The following is a 22,925-nucleotide window of genomic DNA, read 5'->3' as shown; positions in this document are numbered from 1 at the left end:
TAATGAGGCATGCATACTTAACCAGTTGAAATAACAATTGCATGGTTTTTCACATTTTAAAAACTTGTTACAGGCCATTAGTTCTATAGCTGGATTACAGCGTTCCCTTATCATCAGTGAGGAAGGAAAAGGTCCTTTATTATTTTACTTAACACAAGAAACGTTAGCACCCCATGGGATGCAACAGGAAGTAAAAAGCTCACATTTAAATCAGATAAGTGGTAGCATTGCTTTCAGTTACAGTGGTGAACATAATCATCTTTCACAAAGCTGACCAGAGATATAGCAACATTTGACACTATTTCTCCCAGAGAACGCTGTAAGTGTTGAACGCATTTCATTGTTGCCTACAGCTGCCTTTACAAACACTAGTTTTTCCTCACTGCTGTCATCAGCATCGCTGGAACCACTTTCCTCACTATTTTGTTATAGCAGTGGCTTTCTTACATGTGCACAGTATGAGCGTATGAATGAGAGGCTACCTTACATTACTTGCTACAAGCTTTGTCCTCAGTTCTGTAACAAAGTTCCCGGTGGTGAAGAACATGAATTTGGCAGGCAGCCCCACCTATGAGACAAGCTGAGGCAACTGCCTCAGACAGCAGGATCCACAGGGACCACAGATCTCGATGTAAAACTTTATTCCCCCTCCTTCACCCTTCTTCCCTGGTGGGGAGGGAGGAGCCATTTGGTGGTTCGCCTCAGGTGCCAAAATGTCTTGGGCCAACCTTAACATTTGGACAAAAGTCTTGCAGGTGGACAGGTGGGAGAGACCTTTTTAGCCAAAGGACTGCATTCCCTCATGGGTAACCTTCCAGGAGCTGCATGCCAGAGGCGGACAGGGCCAGAGGCAAAAGTTAGTGGGTTAACAGATATGACTCTTAATTGTGTACAGTAGGAGTCGGAGGTTTCTACACACCGAGACACACACACGCACACCACATCCTCCATCTAGGCAAACAAGGGGGGTTATCACAGTTCCAGGCCACATTCCATTCATGCAAAAGCACTCAATGTGATTCAGAGCAGGGCTATTGGAGACCATTGCCATGGGATGTGTGGCTGGGGAGGAGTCCTAAGGGCCATGTAGAGAGGCCTGGAGGGCCAAATCCGGATCTCAGGTCTGAGGTTCCCCACATCTGCCACAATGGAACATAAGGGGCAGTGTCAGATTTATATATGGATATTATTATTAAGCGGTGATGCAGGGGGTGTGATAGGACAAGGGTCTGGTGAGCATTGTGATCAGCACAGTGCAATGGGTAAGCTTTGGAGATGCATCTGGGGACACTTGAGAGTGTGTCTGCTTTTTTTAATATACTTTTTAAAATTTTATTTTGGGGTTGTGTATTTTCACCTCCCCTGCAGGGCTGAGCAGCTCTAGGATATAGCAGCTGTCCACTTGCATAGCTACAGTGTACTTCTACAATCCAGTAAAATTTGTGCACACTAAGGTTGCTCTTAATTATAAGTAGAAATCATTCAATCCTACTGGCATACAACATGTCTTTCTTCATGTACTTAGTAATTAAAACTGAGTTATGACCCAGATGCTCAAGACCACACTTTTATTATACACTCTTTGAGTAATATAGGGATAATAGTGAGCTACCTTTCAGGGTTGTTGTAAGGATTACTGAGATAATGTGAACTGCTGTCAAAATTCTATAGAGCTACATAGAATACTAGGTAAAAAGGTAAGTTAAAGGACCTGTGGACAGTTAAATCCAGTCAAAGGTGACTATGGGGTTGCAGTGCTCATCTCGCTTCAGGCCAAGGGAGCTAGTGTTTGTCCACAGACAGCTTCTGGGGTCATGTGGCCAGCATGACTGAACCGCTTCTGGCGCAATGGAACACCGTGACAGAAACCAGAGTGCATGGAAATGCTGTTTACCATTCTGCGGCAGCGGTACCCATTTATCTACTTGCACTAGTGTGCTTTCAAACTGCTAGGTTGCATGGATCCAAACTGCCAAGCTTTTGATCAGCAAGCCCAAGAGGCTCAGTGGTTTAGACCACAGTGCCACCCGCTCCACTAAGCACCCAGGCACTGCAGTAAATAATGAGGAAGTGTTCATGCCTGCAGAAAGACCTGTAGATAGAATTAAAAATATTTCCAGGCTGCTCTCCTATCCAGCACTATATTTGGTAGTGGGTCCTACACAGGGAGCTGCCGCTGCTAGTGTACTGGGAATGTCCAATGTATGGATGGAGTCAATGCTGGAGTGTCCATGACAATAGCATTTAACAATAGCATTAAGCAGGAAGTTCTGTCAGCACTAGTTTTCAGAAACTGCAGCCCCAGTACAGATGTAGAATCATGATGTATGTGTGTGAATCTATGCAAGACTGTAACTTATTTGTGTAACCTCATAATACTCTTCTTCAGAGCTTGCAATGTTTTGTGACTGCAGTATGGTAATACACATTGTGTTTGTAATCCATTAATACAGCTCACATCACTGCTGTCTGGCTTGTGAGTTCAAAACAGATGACTGCCTTTCCCAGACCTCCCATTCCCAGGGATGTGAGAACAAGGTTGTTGACTTCATCTCCATGGAAAAAGCCATCATTCGAGTGGCGTTAATTTCCATGGCAACTGATTTATGGTGGTACCAAGCAAAAGAAAAAAGATGGATTAGGTTAAAAGTGGGGAGGAAAGAAAAAAATGGTTGGAAAGGATTCTGGCATATATACTATGTTTAAATGATAAATAAATATTTGACAACGCTGTCTCTTCTGTTGTGTGATATTCTTCACACACATTACAAACATACTGTACTTCAATTCTCCCTTCCCTTCTTTTAACTACACACTTCATGTTATGCATCACAATTTTACTGACTTGCAACTTCATACGTAATCGATAACTGTGAATATCGAAGGACAAGAACATGTTGCTACTTGCCACATCTTTTGGGATGCAGAGAACTTAGGCTGGCTAGCTGCTTGAAGATGCAAAACTCATGTAAAACACAAACAAGGGAAACTATGTATTTCGCGTGGAAAGTTTACGCAACATGTGAGCCCCTGGAGAGCAATTAATCAGCAGGCAAAACGAAAGGAGAAGTGTTCCTCCCAAGTTAGCACGAAGGTTATGCTTCCTCAATCGAGGCAGGCAAAAAGGGAAGAAGTGGATCATTGCCTTCCATGGAAATACGGGCAAGAGACGGGGGTCGGGCAGCTACACCTGCTGGGCACCTGCCGCCGGTGGAGCCCTTCTAGGAGCGGGGAAAGAGAGTGGTGGCTTTTGCCGACGCTTTGCATTTCCGCGACGCCGCTTCAGGATGCCTTTCCCCGCTTCCTGATTTACGAGGCGTCGGCTGGCTCCCTTCCAAGCTCCTCTGAGCAGGCCGCGCCGTCTCGAGAAGCAACCGCCTTTCCTGGAAAGGGCTAGAGAAAAAGAAACCAGAAAAAGAGCCAGGCTTCGGCTTCTCCGCGCGCCTCGCCAAAAGGGAAAAGCCAGCTTGGGAAGGGGAGTCGAGTGTTGCGCTGCCGCAAAGCCCTCGCCTTCCTCCTCCCGCGGGGTTGCAGGAGAGGCCCAGCCGAGCATGGGTGGGCGGCGCGGCTTTCGCGGCCTGGCCCTCTGGGGACTTCTGCTGTGCGGCTTGCTGCGGGACCCGGCCAGTGCCGCCCCGGCCTGCGCAGCGCCCTCGGACGCGGGTGAGTCGGGCTGAAGCCGAGCGCGGCCTTGAGTCAAGCTGGGAGCTGCCAGCCGTGTCGTAGGAGCGGCGACCAAACAAGGCGCCTCCCTCCTTCCCGCCATAACAGAAAAGTAGGTCGAGGGGCCGCTCCAGTTGGAGGCGAGACAGGGCTGGCCGGCTGGCGCTGGGAAGGCTGGCACGAAAGCGCCGAGGGAGGAGCGCCTTCTTCCCCTGGGCTCAGCGGCAACTCAGCGCCGCAAGGCTTCGCCCTCGCCATTTGCACCCACCTCGGCCAAAGGGTGCACGCTTGCATCGAGGACTCCTCGTAGCAGCGCGTTTTATTGTGCCTCGAGACAGCATTGCGCAGAAGGCGTTAGCTGATGGTTGTGGTTATGGTTTATTGCAATAATAATAATAATAATGAAGGCAGGTGGTGATAACAGTGGGCGTTGCTGACAGGTGAGTAGGCAGAGGATTTCAGCCATCCATCCAGTGCTGCAGGAGCCTGCTGCAAGTTGCTGCCATATGGAAACTGGCAACAGCAAGGAAGTACTGTCAGACAACCCGGATGGAGCTGGTAGAGAAAATATTCCTGTAACTTAGGGTGAAAGAGTGTCAGTTAAAGCGTTGGCTGCATGAGGGAGATCCCATTGCTGATTTCATTATTGCACAGGTATTGCATACGGAACTATGTACATAACCAAGGGGCTGGGTCACATCAAAAGTCTTGCCTAGTTCAGCATTGTGGCTCTTAAAAGTGGCCAGTCAGATGCCCTTGTGGCATTCATAAGCGAGGGCACCCAAGAAGAGCCCAGTCGCCCACCTAGTCCAGCATCCTGTTCTTACATGCACCTTAAGTGGTGCTGAATCCAAAGTGGACACAATCTTGCCCAAAATTGGTGCTGATGATGGATGTGCATCTGTACGAATAGCAAAGATGGCGGGACAGACTCACAGGGGTGCTGCCTCTGGGGCTTCTGCTGTCTGGGGCAATAGCTGCTCCCTGTCCCATGGCCTGGCTCTGTGTGTTGCCATAGGGACAAATGAGTGGGCATTCCTCCCTCACTTGGCTGGATGTCATGTTGTCCTATGGGTGAGAAAATAACAGGCCAGGGGAGCTGCTCTGGATTCAGTGACTGAAGTTGTGATAGGAGCGACAGAGTGGCTTGGCTTGCTCTGTATACTGAATCCAAAGCTATGGCTTTGAGGGACCCACTAGAAAACTAAGATCTTCTGGAATATCAATGTTGCAAGCCCTTCCACCCTGTGCTCAGGTTGTATATACTTGTAAATAAAACCATATATCCTAAAGACACTACAGTCTCCACTTTTGTTCCAAGGAAACTGAACCTTCAGTAAGCAATGGAACCCTGGAGTCTCCGTTTCTCGGAGATTGGGGTGCACACAACAATACTTTGCAGTGAGTTTGGGAGCAGAGCTTGAATTTGGGAAAATGGGAAAGAGGAAGAGAGGTAATTGATATGCTCAAGCCACTGCCCTGGCAGCTTAAGGGAAGTATCACGAAGGAGGGATTAGAGTCGGGAGAATGCTTTCTCGTCTCTAGAACTTCATACCCCACAATATTTTTTCTCAGTACAGGGACTTAGACTCAATGACCTTTATGTCCCTTGCATCCCAATAATTTGATGGTTCTATTATTCCTTGTCCTCAAGTAGCTTTTACCATCTGGGACTGTTGTTACAAATAGAACATAACACATGCCAAGCAAATAACTACCTGAAGTACAAAGTAAGTAAATGGATATCTTTTAATTAAATCAGTCTCCATTGTTGAAAGTATGCAAGCTTTTGAGTCTATTGAACTAATCAAGAATTCTGAACTTTTCTCATTATTACATTTCCTTTTGTGATGTCATTCCCAAAGAGCTGAGCAGTGTGCAACTGTTTCCTCTTTTTCCAACAGGTTGCATAATTTCTTATCCTTCTCTATTCTGAAAACAAATAAATCCCAATGTGTAGCAATAAGAGAGCTGGTTGTGTTCTATGCTGTATTGACGTCACCTTGGCTTGGATCCAAATCTGCAATAGCAAAACTCTGCTTGTAATGAGACTTTCCCAACGTTCGTCCTCCTAAAATGTTTCCCCTGATGATTGGCAAAGTCTCAATAAAATGGTGTTTGACGTGGTGCATAGGAGAGAGTAATTGGTTGAAATTGGAAAGCCCTTTCCAAGTAGAAGTGCCTTCTGCTAACAAGCACCATTGGATCCTTTTCTTTTTCTTTTTGTCTCAAAGCACAGTCTAATTCTTAAACTGTGAGCAAAGGCAGTCCCTCATTTTCTGTGTGATTTACTTTCCCCATTATTTCTAGAAGTGGCATGTTTGCGTGTTCTTCTGACTCATGTTCTCAGATCCATACCACTGAGACAGTGTTGATAAAATTTCTTAAGATTGGCCTGAAAAACCCAATTGCCCTGAAAAAAGAGTGATAACACTCAAAATGTATTGGACATCAATCTGGTTTGATTAACTGTTCCATTGCTCCTTTTGATATTTGTCTCTTCAGCTTTTTGTGATTACGCAATGACTTCTGAGGAAGAAATTTAGTTCTCAGAGATTTGCTGCTGTTGCTTCTTCTTCTTCGTCTTCTTCTTTTTAAAAAAGCTCATAAATTTAGGACTCTAATCCAGTGTTGTTGTCAGTTTTGTCCCAGACAGTGTTTAACTCCATGTAAATCACTTCACCATCTGTATGCCATTTTCAGAACTAAAATTTGTTTTGTTACATTTAAGAGACTTGCCTATTTAAAAAGTGGGTACCAACCGAAAGTATTGCTTAGTGTTAGAATAAACATTTATTAAATTCCATATTTTTTCAGATCTATGTTTTGGTTAGTCCACTACCTATGCACAAGTGTTTGTGGTATGTTTCAATTTGTCTACTGTCTTGACCTTTGCCTGATCAGAGTGGCTTTCTGGGCAGGAAATTGTTGTCAACAATTGGCATTCCTGGTCAGTTATTTCATAGCCATTGATGGAGAAAATAAACCTTAGTTGCTGTCACCTTTTAAATCTTCTTTTTAAAAAACACAGTTGTGTAGCTGCACAGCTGTGCTTCCTGAAGTGTCACAGATTACTTTCCATTTTATATCTCCCCCTGCCCTGGAATTATGGGATGCAAAAAAGCCCCCAAAACACTGCCAACTATGAAGTAGCCTTCCATTGTAATCACTGCCATGTGGCAAGGAGTTCCTTGATTAATTTAAGAGGAAGAAAACACTATAGTACAGTGTGTAAAAGCACCAAGAGCACATCCACTTATAAAAACAAAGCAGCAAAACAATGCCTCAGCAGTGTAAAGCTGACTGGTGGAGATTTGCCCCAAGTCTGGAGAAACAACATAAGTAAACCTAGGATTGCTTTCAGAATTGTTGTGATACAATAGTTCATATCTTTCATTCAGAAAGTTCTGTAAATCCAGACAAGAGTTAAAAGAAAAAAGCCTAAAGTTTATAGTGAAAGCTTAAAATTCTGCAGGAGTTGATGATTCAGACCTTGTCCTCACCAGGGAAAAACTTTCTGGTCAAATGAATAAATAATTTCTAGGTACTGACCAAGGTGATGAACCCTTAATGGGAACATGGAGTCTTAATGGGAGTTGCAGGATTTTTCAGTAGCAGTATTTTTTTACATTTTGCTAAGAAAATGTACATCTAATTCTCAGTTTTTTCTTCTCTTTTGCCTGGAAACAGGCCAGTTCTGGCACATCTCCGATTTACACTTGGACCCCACCTACCACATTACAAGTAATCGCACTCAGGTTTGTGCCTCTTCCAAAGGAGTGAATGCCTCAAACCCTGGCCCATTTGGAGATTTCATGTGTGATTCACCATATCGGCTTATTTTATCAGCTTTTCAGCACATGAAGGATTCTGGTCAACAGGCATCCTTCATGATATGGACAGGGTAAGTAAGAAAGACACTAGTATTTCTGATGTAAAGCTACTGAAATGTATTTGGTCATTTCATAGCCTTATTTTAACTTATGGGATTAACTTTAAGGGCCAAGTTACACATTTTATTTGACTTCTGAAGCCTTGATTGACTTGTCCCTGGGCTCAGCATGCAGGCAAGTGGAATGGAGGGGGGGGGGAAAGCCCAGATAGATCCTGTTTTTTGGGACCCGGGATTACAGTCTGGCTGACAGGAAATGTTGTATGCTACATCCTGGGGTTTTTTCCTCTTCATATTGGCAGATTCTCCAGTACGCGCAAATGGGAGGGATAGTAATATTGCTTCCCGTAGGTTAGACAGATTGCAGGTTACAAGGACTGAAGATTGCGTGCATTGAAGCCCAAAATGTCCTTTGAAGGGCCTGCAGTTTCTTTTAACTCTGGTTAGTCATAAAGCAATTTATGTAACACATGAAAACATTTCATGCTTAATTAATTTCTTTGAAACTGTTAGAGTATGTTAATTATAACTTTAATCACTCTCAATATGCAGTACTGAAGTACTTTTAGAGTACTACAGAGAAACTAATGTTTGATTTCAAAAATAATTACACAACTACCAAGTTGAGTTTTTTTCTTTTTCTTTGCTTTTCTTAAAGAGACAGCCCTCCACATGTTCCTGTAAAAGAACTCTCTACAAAAATTGTCATTGACATTATTGGCAACATGACTTCTACCATAAGAAGTTTCTTTCCAGATCTCCAAGTTTTCCCTGCGTTGGGAAATCACGACTATTGGCCACAGGTAAGACAAATTCTTCAAGAGAGTGAATAATTTGGCAACCTGATCCTATGTTTCTATACTCCTTGGAGGTTGTGGGTGCAAGTATAATTTAACTGGGCACTATCTGCCTTTGATTAGTAGTCAGCATTATAAAAGATGGCTTAACAATACAACAGTGCACATTTGCTTTGAAGAAAGTGCTGCTGAGTTCAGTGAGACATACTCTCAAGTAAGTGTAAGTAGGATTGCAGCCTAATGTTTGTACATTTCTTAGGTTAGGAAAATCCTGTTGCCCCAGAATGAACTGCCCATAGAAACACAGTGTGTTTCAGTGCTAAAGTACAGAGGAGCAAGCAGTTGGATAAAGTGTGTTGTAACGATATGGAGTTAACTGCTTATGGTTGAATTCTTACCTGTTTCAAATACATTTGTCACTTTGAGGATTCAGATGTTTAGGGGTTTTGTTCTTAAAAGCATCTCATGCACCTATATGAGAATGTGACCTGATCTACCTGTAGTGCAAAATGAGGTGGGGTAACTCTGAGACAATAAAATCAACAATGCTATTTCAGAATGTAGGTGGGGGTATAGAATGATACTCTCCTTTCATCCAATGTAGAGTTTGGGGTACATTCTTGGTACATATCCAAACTGAAAAGCTAAGATTTGGACAAATAATGATTAGTAAAGCATATTCTTAAGGGGTTGTCTGTATTTTAAAGGATCAGTTGCCTGCATCTGTCAGTGAAGTTTACAATGCTGTAGCGGATTTCTGGAAACCTTGGCTTACGGATGAAGCAGTCAGCACCTTGAGAACAGGTAGGATGGATAATAAAACAGCACACATTTGCTAGGTCCGCTGTCTTTATTTGGCCGTGCTGGATATGGGTGAAATTGACATGGTAAAATTTCTAATATTGGCTTCTTATTGCAAGTGAAAATGTTTCATATTTCAGGGCACTTTCTGTCCCTGAATCGCCAAGGCCTAATCATTCTACTGATTTACTAAACATTAAAGTTATATGTGACAACACCCATGATGTTGTATATTTTGTACTGTATATCCTTGATAGTTTGCATAGGTGTTTCTCAGAGTTTAAAGTGTTTCTAAGTGTTTAAAGTCAATGTTAAGGATGTTGTTTACAGGAACAGAATGGTGTGATACAAGATATAACCCTCCTCTTTGTTGTTGTTGTTGTTTAGTCATTTAGTCGTGTCCGACTCTTCGTGACCCCGTGGACCAGAGCACGCCAGGCACTCCTGTCTTCCACTGCCTCCCGCAGTTTGGTCAGGCTCATGTTTATAGCTTCAAGAACACTGTCCAACTATCTTGTCCTCTGTCGTCCCCCTCTCCTTGTGCCCTCCATCTTTCCCAACATCAGGGTCTTTTCCAGGGAGTCTTCTCTTCTCATGAGGTGGCCAAAGTACTGGGGCCTCAACTTCACGATCTGTCCTTCCAGTGAGCACTCAGGGCTGATTTCCTTAAGAATGGATAGGTTTGATCTTCTTGCAGTCCATGGGACTCTCAAGAGTCTCCTCCAGCATCATAATTCAAAAGCATCAATTCTTCATCGATCAGCCTTCTTGATGGTCCAGCTCTCACTTCCATACATCACTACTGGGAAAACCATGGCTTTAACTATACGGACCTTTGTTGGCAAGGTGATGTCTCTGCTTTTTAAGATGCTGTCTAGGTTTGCCATCGCCTTTCTCCCAAGGAGCAGGCGTCGTTTAATTTTGTGACTGCTGTCACCGTCTGCAGTGATCATGGAGCCCAGAAAAGTAAAATCTCTCACTGCCTCCATTTCTTTCCCTTCTATTTGCCAGGAGGTGATGGGACCAGTGGCCATGATCTTAGTTTTTTTGATGTTGAGCTTCAGACCATATTTTGCGCTCTCCTCTTTTACCCTCATTAAAAGGTTCTTTAATTCCTCCTCACTTTCTGCCATCAAGGTTGTGTCATCTGCATATCTGAGGTTGTTGATATTTCTTCCGGCGATCTTAATTCTGGCTTGGGATTCATCCAGCCCAGCCTTTCGCATGATCTTTAGACCCGGCCAGTATGGCCAACTATCGCCCAGTCTCAAATCTTCCATTCTTGGGCAAGGTGATTGAGCGTGTGGTTGCTGAACAACTCCAGGCACGCCTGGAGGATGCGGACCATTTGGATCCCTTCCAATCAGGGTTCAGGCCTCATCATGGGACTGAAACTGCCTTGGTCGCACTGGTTGATGATCTCCGGCGAGCTAGGGACAAAGGTGAGAGTTGTTTCCTAGTTCTGCTGGATCTCTCAGCGGCCTTTGATACAATCGACCATAACATCCTTCTGGACCGTCTAGAGGGGTTGGGAGCTGGGGGCACTGTTATACAGTGGTTTCGCTCCTTCCTCCTGGGCCGTGTTCAGAAAGTGGTGGGGGGGGATGAGTGTTCAGACCCTTGGGCCCTCACTTGTGGGGTGCCTCAGGGTTCCGTCCTCTCCCCCATGCTTTTTAACATCTATATGAAGCCGCTGGGAGAGATCATCAGGGGGTTTGGACTGGGTGTCCATCAATATGCAGATGATACCCAGCTCTACCTTTCTTTCAAATCAGAACCAGTGAAGGCGGTGAAGGTCCTGTGTGAGTGCCTGGAGGCGGTTGGAGGATGGATGGCGGCTAATGGATTGAAGTTGAATCCTGACAAGACAGAAGTACTGTTTTTGGGGGACAGGAGGCGGGCTGGTGTGGAGGACTCCCTGGTCCTGAATAGGGTAACTGTGCCCCTGAAGGACCAGGTGCGTAGCCTGGGAGTCATTTTGGACTCACAGCTGTCCATGGAGGCGCAGGTCAATTCTGTATCCAGGGCAGCTGTCTACCAACTCCACCTGGTACGCAGGCTGAGACCCTACCTGCCCGCGGACTGTCTGGCCAGAGTGGTTCATGCTCTAGTTATCTCCCGCTTGGACTACTGCAATGCGCTCTACGTGGGGCTACCTTTGAAGGTGACTCGGAAACTACAGCTAATCCAGAATGCGGCAGCTAGACTGGTGACTGGGGGCGGCCGCCGAGACCACATAACACCGGTCTTGAAAGACCTACATTGGCTCCCAGTACGTTTCCGAGCACAATTCAAAGTGCTGGTGTTGACCTTTAAAGCCCTAAACGGCTTCGGCCCAGTATACCTGAAGGAGCGTCTCCACCCCCATCGTTCTGCCCGGACACTGAGGTCCAGCGCCGAGGGCCTTCTGGCGGTTCCCTCATTACGAGAAGCGAAGCTACAGGGAACCAGGCAGAGGGCCTTTTCGGTGGTGGCGCCCGCCCTGTGGAATGCCCTCCCATTGGATGTCAAGGTGATGGACAACTACCTGACATTCAGAAGACATCTTAAGGCGGCCCTATTCAGGGAAGCTTTTAATGTATGATATTTTAGTGTTTTTTGGTTTCTGTGGAAGCCGCCCAGAGTGGCTGGGGAAACCCAGCCAGATGGGCGGGGTACAAATAATAAATTATTATTATTATTATTATTATGAATTCTGCACATAAGTTAAATAACCAGGGAGACAATATACAGCCTTGCTGTACTCCTTTCCCAATTTTGAACCAATCAGTTGTTCCATATCCAGTTCTAACTGTAGCTTCTTGTCCCACATAGAGATTTCTCAGGAGACAGATGAGGTGATCAGGTACTCCCATTTCTTTAAGAACTTGCCATAGTTTGCTGTGGTTGACACAGTCAAAGGCTTTTGCATAGTCAATGAAGCAGAAGTAGATGTCTTTCTGGAACTCTCTAGCTTTCTCCATAATCCAGCGCATGTTTGCAATTTGGTCTCTGGTTCCTCTGCCCCTTCGAAATCCAGCTTGCACTTCTGGGAGTTCTCGATCCACATACTGCTTAAGCCTGCCTTGTAGAATTTTAAGCATAACCTTGCTAGCGTGTGAAATGAGTGCAATTGTTCAGTAGTTGGAGCATTCTTTGGCACTGCCCTTCTTTGGGATTGGGATGTGGACTGATCTTCTCCAATCCTCTGGCCACTGCTGAGTTTTCCAAATTTGCTGGCATATTGAGTGTAGCACCTTAACAGCATCATCTTTTAAAATTTTAAATAGTTCAGCTGGAATATCATCACTTCCACTGGCCTTGTTATTAGCAGTGCTTTCTAAGGCCCATTTGACTTCACTTTCCAGGATGTCTGGCTCAAGGTCAGCAACCACACTACCTGGGGTATACGAGACATCCATATCTTTCTGGTATAATTCCTCTGTGTATTCTTGCCACCTCTTCTTGATAGATCTCTGGTTTTTCCCATTCTATTGTTTTCCTCTATACAAATGATCAAACAATAGTTTATTACATAAATATTCAAGCAGTGATCATAGAATTGTAGAGCTGAAATGGACCACAAGGCTCATCTAGTCCAGTGCCTTGCAATTCATTGTAACGAAGCCAAATAATTGAGGTCATCATTTATTTTTCCCTTGGTTAACAGTTTGCAAATAGTTAGCATGATATCTATAGTTAAACTGTTCTATTTTTGCTCTGAAATTAGCAGGAGCTACAACCTGCTTATATAATCGGCAAGCAAATAAATTTCCAAATCTATTGTAGCCTCTTAAGCATTTGAAAATGGAAAAAGGGTTTCCCCCTTTAATTTGATCCTTATTTTGCACATTAAAATTCAGGAAGTAAAATGGAGACCTGTAAATCAAATTTTAGGTTACATATTTTTTTCCAGCAAATGTACAGAATATTAGAAATATGCAGAATTCTTAAATGTTAAAGATGTTAGAATTCCTGCTCCATGATTGCAGTCGTAGGATTTTAATCTATCACATGATGGTGTATGTTTTGACTCCACAAAGTGGGAAGTGACGGAGACAGGATGTTTGTGTTACTGTGTTCTGTGAAGTGGGACTATGGTCCTTTGTTCTTTTTCTCTTTGCTGTCTGATGCTAGAGAGAGAGGGAGCCATGTTGCAGTGTTCTGTGTGTGCTTATATGTAAATAAATTAGATTAGCCAAAATGCTGAGTTGCTGAGGTCTGTTATGCAAGCTGCGAAGACTGCGGATCCCTAAGTGTGCCAATGTCTGTTGGCATTGGTCGCTGTGATGTCCGGGCTGAAGAAAGCTTTTGAAGCTCCCAAACGATCGGCCAGGAGGGAGAGAACATGCCAGTCAGGCATGTGTCTCTGCCAGAGCCCTACTCGAGTGTAGAATGAGCTCATGACAAAAGATGCAGAAGTTATATTCCATTACTCCTGTTTACCCTTTATTAATTATCCCATTGGAATTATATCCACGGAACATCTTGAAGAATGGTATTACCCAGCAGGAATATGTATGTTAGATTTAGGCCCATAGAAAGGATATTGCATTTAATTTGCAAGCCAGTTCTTAGATAATTCTGTCCTATTCTATTCTACCTTACTGGAGAAGACAACCAAAAATCGGTGGAACTTATCCATAGTAAATTAAAGACATACATCTTCTCTCCACCCTCCCCTAGGTGGTTTTTATACACAAACAATTCAGTCCAACATGACTGCACAACCTCTTAGGATAATTAGTTTAAATACCATCTTATACTACCCTCCCAACACTATGACTCTGAATATGACTGATCCAGCAAACCAGTTTGCATGGCTGGAACGTGTATTAGAGACGGCACATCAAAACAAGGAAAAGGTAAGGATTTTTTAATAAAAAAAGTAATATGAATGAGAAAAGGGTAACTATTTGTTTCAAGAAAGTTTGCAGTTGGTGTGACATTTGAACAAGGTAGGTATGTCCCCTGAACTTCCACTGCTCTGAGTAGAAAGCATATTAAACTTCTATCAGTTAATCCAGGGGAACTCCTAACTTTGGTAATAAGGGAGCACCCCAAAGGCCACCCATACACAATGCTAAAGTATGGGGACACACTTACTCAGTCTGGTATGCTGCCAAAAGTATTCAGAGTGCCAAATACCAGGTCCCACCAAATAGTTTGGTGCTGCCAAATGCCAAGAGTTGGAGTTGCTTTAATCAGTAAATGTGAATGGGTTGAAAGCATGTGAGCTTTTCTGTGTGTGTGCTTGAGCCTGGAGCAGGTATAGTCCTGAAGTTTGGAGTGTCATCTAATTCTTCATGGTGCTTATGTCTATATTGGGATCATTAGTTCAAGGCTTCTAACTCTTAAATACATCAGTTGTTGTGGCCAAAAAACGAAGTGACTAATTAAGATAAGTCCTACCTGAAATACTACAAATGCTGTTTGAATGCAAGACTTCTTGTAACAAAGGTTTGTGCAGTTAATAGGAAATAAGTTGTAACTCGTGCCTCTAGTCAGTGGCATTGTAGAACTTTGGTTTATTCTACCTGTAATCTATATCCTCCAAGCTTGTAAGCCTTTATGCCTGTTTCAAACACTCTGTGACTTCATTCTTAGTAGGGGGGAAAGTGTTTACCTTTCAGAAAGCAACGAATGGAAAAGTGAGATTATAAGCAATTTCTTTCACGTCAACATTATAGTATACACCTAACGTATTTGATGTAATATTAAAGTGCCTTTTCTGATATTTATATTCTTATCTCCTAGGTTTATGTAATAGGACATGTGCCAGTAGGTTATCTGCCTTACTCTCGAAATACCACTGCCATAAGAGAACACTACAATGAGAGGTTGATAGAAATATTTCGCCGGTATAGCAGCGTGATTGCTGGGCAGTTTTTTGGACACACTCACCGAGACAGCATCATGGTTCTTCTAGATGAAAAGGGTAATGATGTTTGCAGATGACAGCTTTCTTGGCTGGTGACACAGATTACACAGTAATGGGAGATCTTTTTTATGGTGCTTTGGGGATAGGCAAAGGCCATATTCTCTAATGGGATAAATCAGAGTTAACCCATATGATGCCATTCATATGTTGTCAGGTTGCAACTCCCATCAGCCCCAGCTAGTGTGGTCAGGGAGGATGGGCGCTGCAGTTCAGTAACATGGAAGGCATCACAAAACCTGGCCCTGCAGTTGCCAGCTTGAATCCTCCTCCTCCTTCATACCCTTGCTTCATGATTTTGGTACATTCTTACCCTTCCTAAATCTATCGGTTCTATTTAAAACTATCACAAATAATCAACGTCGCAGAAACTAATTCCACTTTGAAGAAATAGATGGTTAAAAACAAAGGGGCAAAACCAACCACATTGAGTAAATGCATCCCAACAACTTTAAAATTCACACTGGTATTATTACAATCAGTACTTTTCTAAGTACCGAATTGTGTTTTGCAAATGGTTTGGCTTGTGCTTTATTTTCAAATAGGAGCCATAACAGCTCTTTTGTTAGGTTCGCACTTCATCATAAGACAATAGCAGATCCTATACAAAAATCTTTCCTTCCTGTTTCTTCAGAGACAGTCGCAAATTACACTGGCCAGTTCCTACCCATTGTAGAATGTGTCAAAAGGAAATGTTCTCAAGCTTGTTAGATACACTCAGTTTTTCTGTGTGTTTCCTGCCTCTTTACCAGGTCTCTGTCTGTACTGGGCTCCCTGCTGCTTCAGAGTTAATTAAGACAGGAACAGAGAGTGAAGATAGGAGGAGAGAGGAGTCTTCTAACCCATAATAATCTGTAAAATGTAGCCAACATCCAACTTTCAAGATTATATGCAGTATTATATATTCTTCTCTAAAGTTGTTTCAGATTGAACAAAGAAACTTGCAGCAGCAGGAAGCATTAAAATCTAAGAAACACCACCTAAATATTGTATCCCTTTAAACATCATGGCCTAAACAAACTATAAGCATATTGGCTTAGTGTTGCATTTGCTGGTTCGGACATCATGCTAAACCAAGGCACGTTGTGGTTTAAATAACAGAAGTGTTATTTGCAAAGGCTGTTGTTATCTCAGTAAGGCACTATATTGAGTTTCCAATAGTGATATAATCATTTGGTCAATTGATTAAAAAGCAGGTGCTTAACCAACTGGATGTTCTTTAATTTGATGTCAGTCCCAATACAGTGGTACCTCAGGTTACATACGCTTCAGGTTACAGACTCCACTAACCCAGAAATAGTACCCCGGATTAAGAACTTTGCTTCAGGATGAGAACAGAAATTGCACAGCAGCTGCGGCGGCGCAGCGGCAGCAGGAGGCCCCATTAGCTAAAGTGGTGCTTCAGGTTAAGAACAGTTTCAGGTTAAGAACAGACCTCTGGAACAAATTAAGTACTTAACCCGAGGTACCACTGTAGTAGCATCCCAAAATGACATAAAAAATAAGCAAGTTCAGTGTCTGTATTGTAGAAGATCCACATTTGAGACATGCTGGCATTCATTCCAATTGATGACAGTCTGCTTCAGTTGTCTATGACTTAGAAGGGAAAGCAAAATCGTTTCACCCAGAAAAGCAGAGCATGTACTGATTTTTTATATACATAGTGATAACCTATCCTCTTCATTTAATCTGGTATCTGTAGATGTAAACCAGTATGCTTGTGTAACCTGAACAACAGCAGGTTTTTGAAGCATCCAAAATCCTTTTGCTTGTTGATAATTGGTGAGCAATTAAATCTTTAGTCCTGGAATCTGGAACTGGAGAGCCTCTGGTTGTTCAACTACAAATCCCATTATCCCTGGGCACAAACCGTGCTGGTTGGGACTGATACAAGTTGGACTCCAACAGCTTCCCTTCTTTAGCTGATTAATTCAGTTAATTGATATGCAGCCAAATCCTACCCATGTTTACTTGGAAGTAAGCCTGACTAGTTCCCATGGAACATACTGCCAAGTAAGTATGTGACAGGTTCCAAAAGCTTTGAACTAGTCTAGTTAATAATGTCTGGAAATTTCCACATGTTAAGTAGAAATACAAGTAATTTAATGATGTGAATGCTTATGCAATTTGACAAAGCGGTCCGTGTATTCTTTATGGACAAACTCAGTGTAAATAATTTTTTAAAACCCTAAGTAGTCAAATTGAATTGTGTTTTTCTTTTTGGACAACTGTGCAGTACAAATTTGTGTATGTTTACTTAGAAGTAAGTCCCACATGTGACTGACTCTCTAGTAAATGTGTTTAGGTTTTCAGCCTAAATTCATCTGAAGAAGTCTTGCTTTTACAAAGCTTTCTTAAGCGTGGCTTTTGTAGAGATACCTTGACTGCCTTTCAGAGGATTACCCAGAATCAGATCAAGACAAGGGTCATAAAAGTTGCTTAGGTGCACACAAGGGGCTTTCAGTGGCTTTTAAAGTCTTTTTTACTCTGAACAGTAGACACCCCTCCCAATTTCAAAACTGTGTTCATTGTTATTTAAATCTATCCATTGCCCCAAAATGTGAAATCTCCAAAATAAGTTTTACTTCAGGGAGTTGGCATAACTTTAATGATTGGCAAGCATTGATGGCTGCATCAGAAATTGTGGCGAGGGGTTCCCATGTGTGGTTATTGCATAAAGATGTTTAATAATGTGCCAGTGGAAGAGCAGGACACAAAGTACATGTCCTAATGTAGTGAACATATGTGTAAGTTTAAACATTGCCACTTATTAAAACCTTTCTCCATTTCCCCAAACCTTTTGTTTTGTGATCGTTCAGAAAAGCCAGTAAACTCCTTGTTTGTGGCACCTGCTGTGACGCCAGTGATGGACGTATTTGACGTAGACTCAAACAATCCTGGAGTGAGATTATATCAGTATGACCCTCTTTCTTATAATCTACTGGTAAGTAAAGAAACAAAAATAAATCAGGTCTCCTGGAAAGTAAAAATTTAATGTGATGGGTTTTGTGATTAGTTTTTCAGCTAACACTAACTTCTGTGGTTAGTGGTAAAGCCATTTGTGCTTCCTAAATAGTCATTTTCCATGTTTCCATAATTGTGTATCAATGTTTAACGTATATGAACGGAATTGAAACCAGTAGCTAGAAATGTATGAAGAAGTATGGGGAAACGTCTGTACATTTTGTATCCTTACCTGTCTCCCAAGTTTCACATGCTTTAGAATTCCCTTGTTCCTCCCTTCTTCCCCAGTGATTGCAGAGTTATTTATTTATTACACTTTTTTCTCCAAAGAGCTCAGTTGCTCCTCTCCCCACTCTCCATTGTTAACTTCACAACAACTTCGTTGAGGCAGGCTGAGGGATTGTGGTTGCTTAAAGGTCACTCAATGAGCTTTTTTGCCAAGTAGGGATATAAACCCGTATCTCTCTAGCCCTAGTCTGGCACCCTAACCTCTACACCACACTTGTTAGAAATAAGCTACTGTTCTCTTTGCTAATCCTACAAATGGTCTTCTCTTTCATTCAGTGGTGCAGTTTAGACTCTGGACTTAATGGTCTTATGCCCCCTGCATCCCTCTTTAGATGGCAGTGCAAATTACTCCACTTACATTAAAACTTGGTAATCCATCTCTGCTGTATTTGTGGGTCCTCCTGCTCATTCTGCTGCGTGTGGCCCTGGACTCCTGCTCTGAAGGCTCCACTGCTTTTTTTCTTCATTCTGCCTTGGTTTCTCAAACTGTTTTCATTTGCAGGAAAGGAAGAGCAGCAATCAATATGAGGCAGCTCTGCAAAGAGGAGGAGGAGGGGTTGGGGTTGGGGAGAACATGCCTTGTTCAAATGTTATTTGTAGTAATTCATTGAGGGAGGTGTAAATCACAGTTCTGCCGGAAGCATTATCCAAAGCGGTGTACATTAATGAACCCTATTATCGCTAAAAACAATGGGATAAAACAAGCCACAGACCAGGATGGGGAGGCAAGCTGTAATTAAAGCAGCCAATAAATCTGCAGGGCTTGCTTGTTAGCAGGCATTTACCAGTTGCTGAAAGACCCATAATGCAAGGACCACCAGACAAGCATTTCCATAGTTTGGAATGTGTCGCCAGAGAGACCGGGAGAATTTGGTTCCACACCTTCACTTTTAAAAAGGAGGACACAGAGCAGGCCTGCCCCATTGGATCTGAGAACATGGGAATAGATGTATGGGAGGAAGAGACCCTCCCTAAGGTGTGCAGACCTAGAGCATTTGGAGCTTTAAAGGTCAGCAACTAGGCCTGGAAACAAAACATGCCATTGAGCTAGAACTAGAACAGTAAATGACATATTCCCATCTGGTGTCACACATTTTTCACTGGCTGTTGCTGCAGAATCCTCTTGAAAGGCAGGCCCATGTCGACCACATTGCAGTAACCCAAACAGATGATTGCTGAAGCATAGATAACTGGGGCCCACTTTCTGTTTGAGAGAAGGGCTTGGAGTCAGCTCCTCAGCCTAAGCTGGAGAAAGTAAAGCGAGATCCATGGGCATACCAGACTCTCAGCCAGCCTCTGCCAACCTAGTGCCCTCCCATCAGTATCAGCCAGAATGTGCTGGCTGGGGCTGATGGAAATAGTACCCCAGACCAAGAAGGTGCCAGTTTGACAAAGACTGCTCTAAGCATTGTCCTTCATGGGGTGTCTTAACTTCATATGGGAATGCCACATTCCCTTCCTGTTTCGGGCTGTCGCAAGGTCATGATGCTTGTTCTGTCTGGATTCAGTTTCAGTTTGTTAGCCATCTTCCAGCACATAAATACAGCAGGGCAATTGTTCAGGAAATCCATTGTTGTTCCTGGATTTGCTGGGAAAGGAAAGCTCATGCTGGATGCTTAGGGACGCAGCACTCCATGCTGTCAAAGAGCTCTCTCAGCAGTTGCCTGTAGATGTTAAAAGTATTGGGGCCAAGATACAACCCTTTGGTATCTCTGGTTCTGTTGGGTTTATCAGCTGCCTGTCAGGTGGGAGTGAAGCCTCCTGCAGAGCAGTGTCCTTAACTCCCAGCAGTCTCAAGTAGCACAGAGATATCTGATTATATAGTATCAAATGCCACTGAAAGGTTTAGGAGACTGAACAAAGGTATATCTCTTTCTATTCCAGACACAGGTAATAGACTGGAGCAGCTAAGGTGCTTTCAGTCACAAACCCTTTTCTGAACTTCTATAATATGGGTCTAGAAAATATTTATCATTCAAGAGGTTTTGTTGGTCTGGTACTTTCTGGTCGAGGAAGGCAAATTTATACTGTACTATATATGTTCAGATCAACTATCTCAAATGAATATATATATTTCTAATCACGAGAAGGTGGATTGCAGCATCTCTTAAGCTTATTGGCACCATCCTCATTTCTACTAGTATGTGAGAAGCCAGCACCATGAACTATTGGGTTCTGAGACCTTTATCAATCATGCACATTTGCATAGTTTCACTTCTTTTGCCCAGATTATTCTACCATAATGGAGAGAGAAAAAGAGTCCTGAAATCCTACTACACCTTCTAAAAATCTACTTGGCCAACAGGCATTGGCCTTGCACACATTCAAATATAAATTTGCACTAATGTGGTGCAAAAAGTTTGAAGGTTTTGTTCGCAAGAAGCTATTTTGTGCTCAATTCCACACTCATGGGACACAGAGAGTAATGGGTTATGTTGGTGTGAATTTTCCTTGAGCTGGATATATTGTTTGTCTTATCTGCAGGCCATGCCCAAGAGTGTTGTTTTTGTCTCTTTTCTTCCCATCCGTTCCCTTCCCCCAGTATTAGCATATGTCAGAAACTGAGCTATATATGAGTCCACGTCTTGTGGTGGGACATGACCTTTCTCTTCAGTTGTGAATAATAGGCAGTGACGGCTTCTTAATCAATACATCACTCTAGAAGTTTAATGAAGCAGTGGATACAATTGTGCACTTTTTGTTTCCGTTTAATTCCAGGATCTTTGGCAGTTCTACTTGAACCTCACAGAAGCCAATGTGAAAAATGAATCAGTCTGGAAACTTGAGTATGTTATGACCAAAGCTTATGGAATCAAGGACTTAACGCCAGAAAGCTTGTATGAAATGGCAAATCAACTTAGTGTACCTCACAGCAAATTGTTCCAAAAATATTACAGCCACTACTTTGTGAGTTACGATGATCCAAGCTTGTTCTGTGGCGAGCACTGTAAGATCAGCCAACTCTGTGCAATTCAATATTTAGACCTCACCTCTTACACTGATTGTATCGAACATAAAGGCAAATTACATGGGTAAAAAGTAGCGCTCACGCTAAAGAATTGTGTCCTCTAGGGCCTGGTTCTGATGTAGCAACTTTAACCGTTGTTTCTTCAGCTGAGAACTAGTGTGGTGTCTACCCACTCCAACCCACTTCTCTCTTCCTTAGTTTTCCATTACAAATGAACTGCTCTTGGTTTTATATCCTGTTACCAAGCCATGATTAAACCACAGTTTCTCAGTTGAAATGTAGCAGGAAATGGTGGTTTCAACTAAACAGAATGGAAACACTGCAGCTAACATGCATTGGGGGGAAACACACAGGCACAACACTAGTTTTTGGTGCAAAAAACCATGGTTTATATAAGCAGAGGTCATTACTGCTGTATTGAGCCTAAATAAAGTCCAAATAATATTTTGCCAAATTAATTTTGCCTGCAAATTACCGTATTTTTCGCCCTATAGGACACACTTTCCCCCCTCCAAAAATGAAGGGGAAATCTGGGTGCGTCCTATGGGGCGAATGCAGGCTTTGGCTGAAGCTTAGAGAGCGAGAGGGGTAGGTGCACACCGACCCCTCTCGCTCTCCAGGCTTCAGGAAGACATCCGCAGCCTAGGCAGCCCTGCGGGAGTTCCCGCAGGGCTGTCTAGGCTGCAGATAGCAGTTTGCTTCCCGGAGCGCCGGGCGTGCTGAAAGCAGAGTGCCCGGTGCTTTGGGAACACATCTGCAGGCTGATTCCCGGAGCGCCGGGCGCGCTGAAAGCAGAGCGCCCGGCGCTTTGGGAACACATCCGCAGCCTGCTTGCCAGAGCGCAGGGCGCGCTGAAAACAGAGTGCCCGGCGCTTCGGGAACACATCCGCAGCCTAGGCAGCCCTGCGGGACTTCCCACAGGGCTGTCTAGGCTGCGGATAGCAGCCTGCTTCCCGGAGCGCCGGGTGCGCTGAAAGCAGAGCACCTGGTGCTTCAGGAACACATCCGCAGCCTAGGCAGCCCTGTGGGAGTTCCCCGCAGGGCTCCCCACGCTGCGGATAGGCTGCCGCCCGGCGTGAGGGGCGCCCTGAAGCAGAGATCGCCGGGTAGACGATCGGCCAGCCCCACAAGCTCGGGGGACAGCAGAGAGGCGCAGTGCCGCCATCCCACTGTTCCTCGACCTGGTTCGGTTTCCCCAACCTGGTTTTGGGGGGGAAATAAAGGAAATTTTTTATTTCCCCCCAAAAAACTAGGTGCGTCCTATGGGACGGAAAATACGGTAATCAAATGGAATGTTGTAGAACAAAACCAGGTATTTCATCAACTGGAAGGGCTGGGGTGGGGTGCTTCCCTGTACTTTTAAAGCTTAGCTGTTTCTTCAATCAATTCCTGCAGTGTATGCAAACACACAAAATATCTCATTCAAGTGACTGTAAGCGTATATAGCTGCATCTTGCAAGCCTTTTAGAGAATTTTTCTTGAATGTATGATTCATTTTAATTGGAAATTGTACAATTTGTATGGTAAAATTGTCATACATTGAATCATGGACAGTATCTGTATATATACAAAGTTATGGCTTTGTTTCTTTGTAAGTTTTAAGAACTTGTGATTTTGCTCAAGGGCAGGCAAGAA

General features: G+C 43.5%; 1 protein-coding gene across 1 annotated transcript; it reads left to right on the top strand.

Annotated features, from left to right (window-relative positions):
- Window positions 1-3,370: 3,370 nt before the first annotated feature.
- On the top strand, window positions 3,371-21,803 carry SMPDL3A (sphingomyelin phosphodiesterase acid like 3A). Its single transcript, XM_082216140.1, has 8 exons — window positions 3,371-3,663; window positions 7,354-7,567; window positions 8,214-8,358; window positions 9,060-9,156; window positions 13,819-13,997; window positions 14,890-15,070; window positions 17,890-18,014; window positions 21,041-21,803. Exons 1-8 carry the CDS (start codon window positions 3,552-3,554, stop codon window positions 21,356-21,358), a joined length of 1,371 nt encoding a protein of 456 aa, XP_082072266.1. The 5' UTR covers window positions 3,371-3,551; the 3' UTR covers window positions 21,359-21,803.
- The last annotated feature ends 1,122 nt before the right edge of the window (window positions 21,804-22,925 follow it).

Source organism: Podarcis vaucheri (genome assembly GCF_965113315.1).
Source record: "Podarcis vaucheri genome assembly, chromosome: 3".
Classification (NCBI taxonomy): domain Eukaryota; kingdom Metazoa; phylum Chordata; class Lepidosauria; order Squamata; family Lacertidae; genus Podarcis; species Podarcis vaucheri.
Note: the sequence above shows the minus strand (reverse complement) of the source record. Positions and strands in the feature narration are given on the sequence as shown.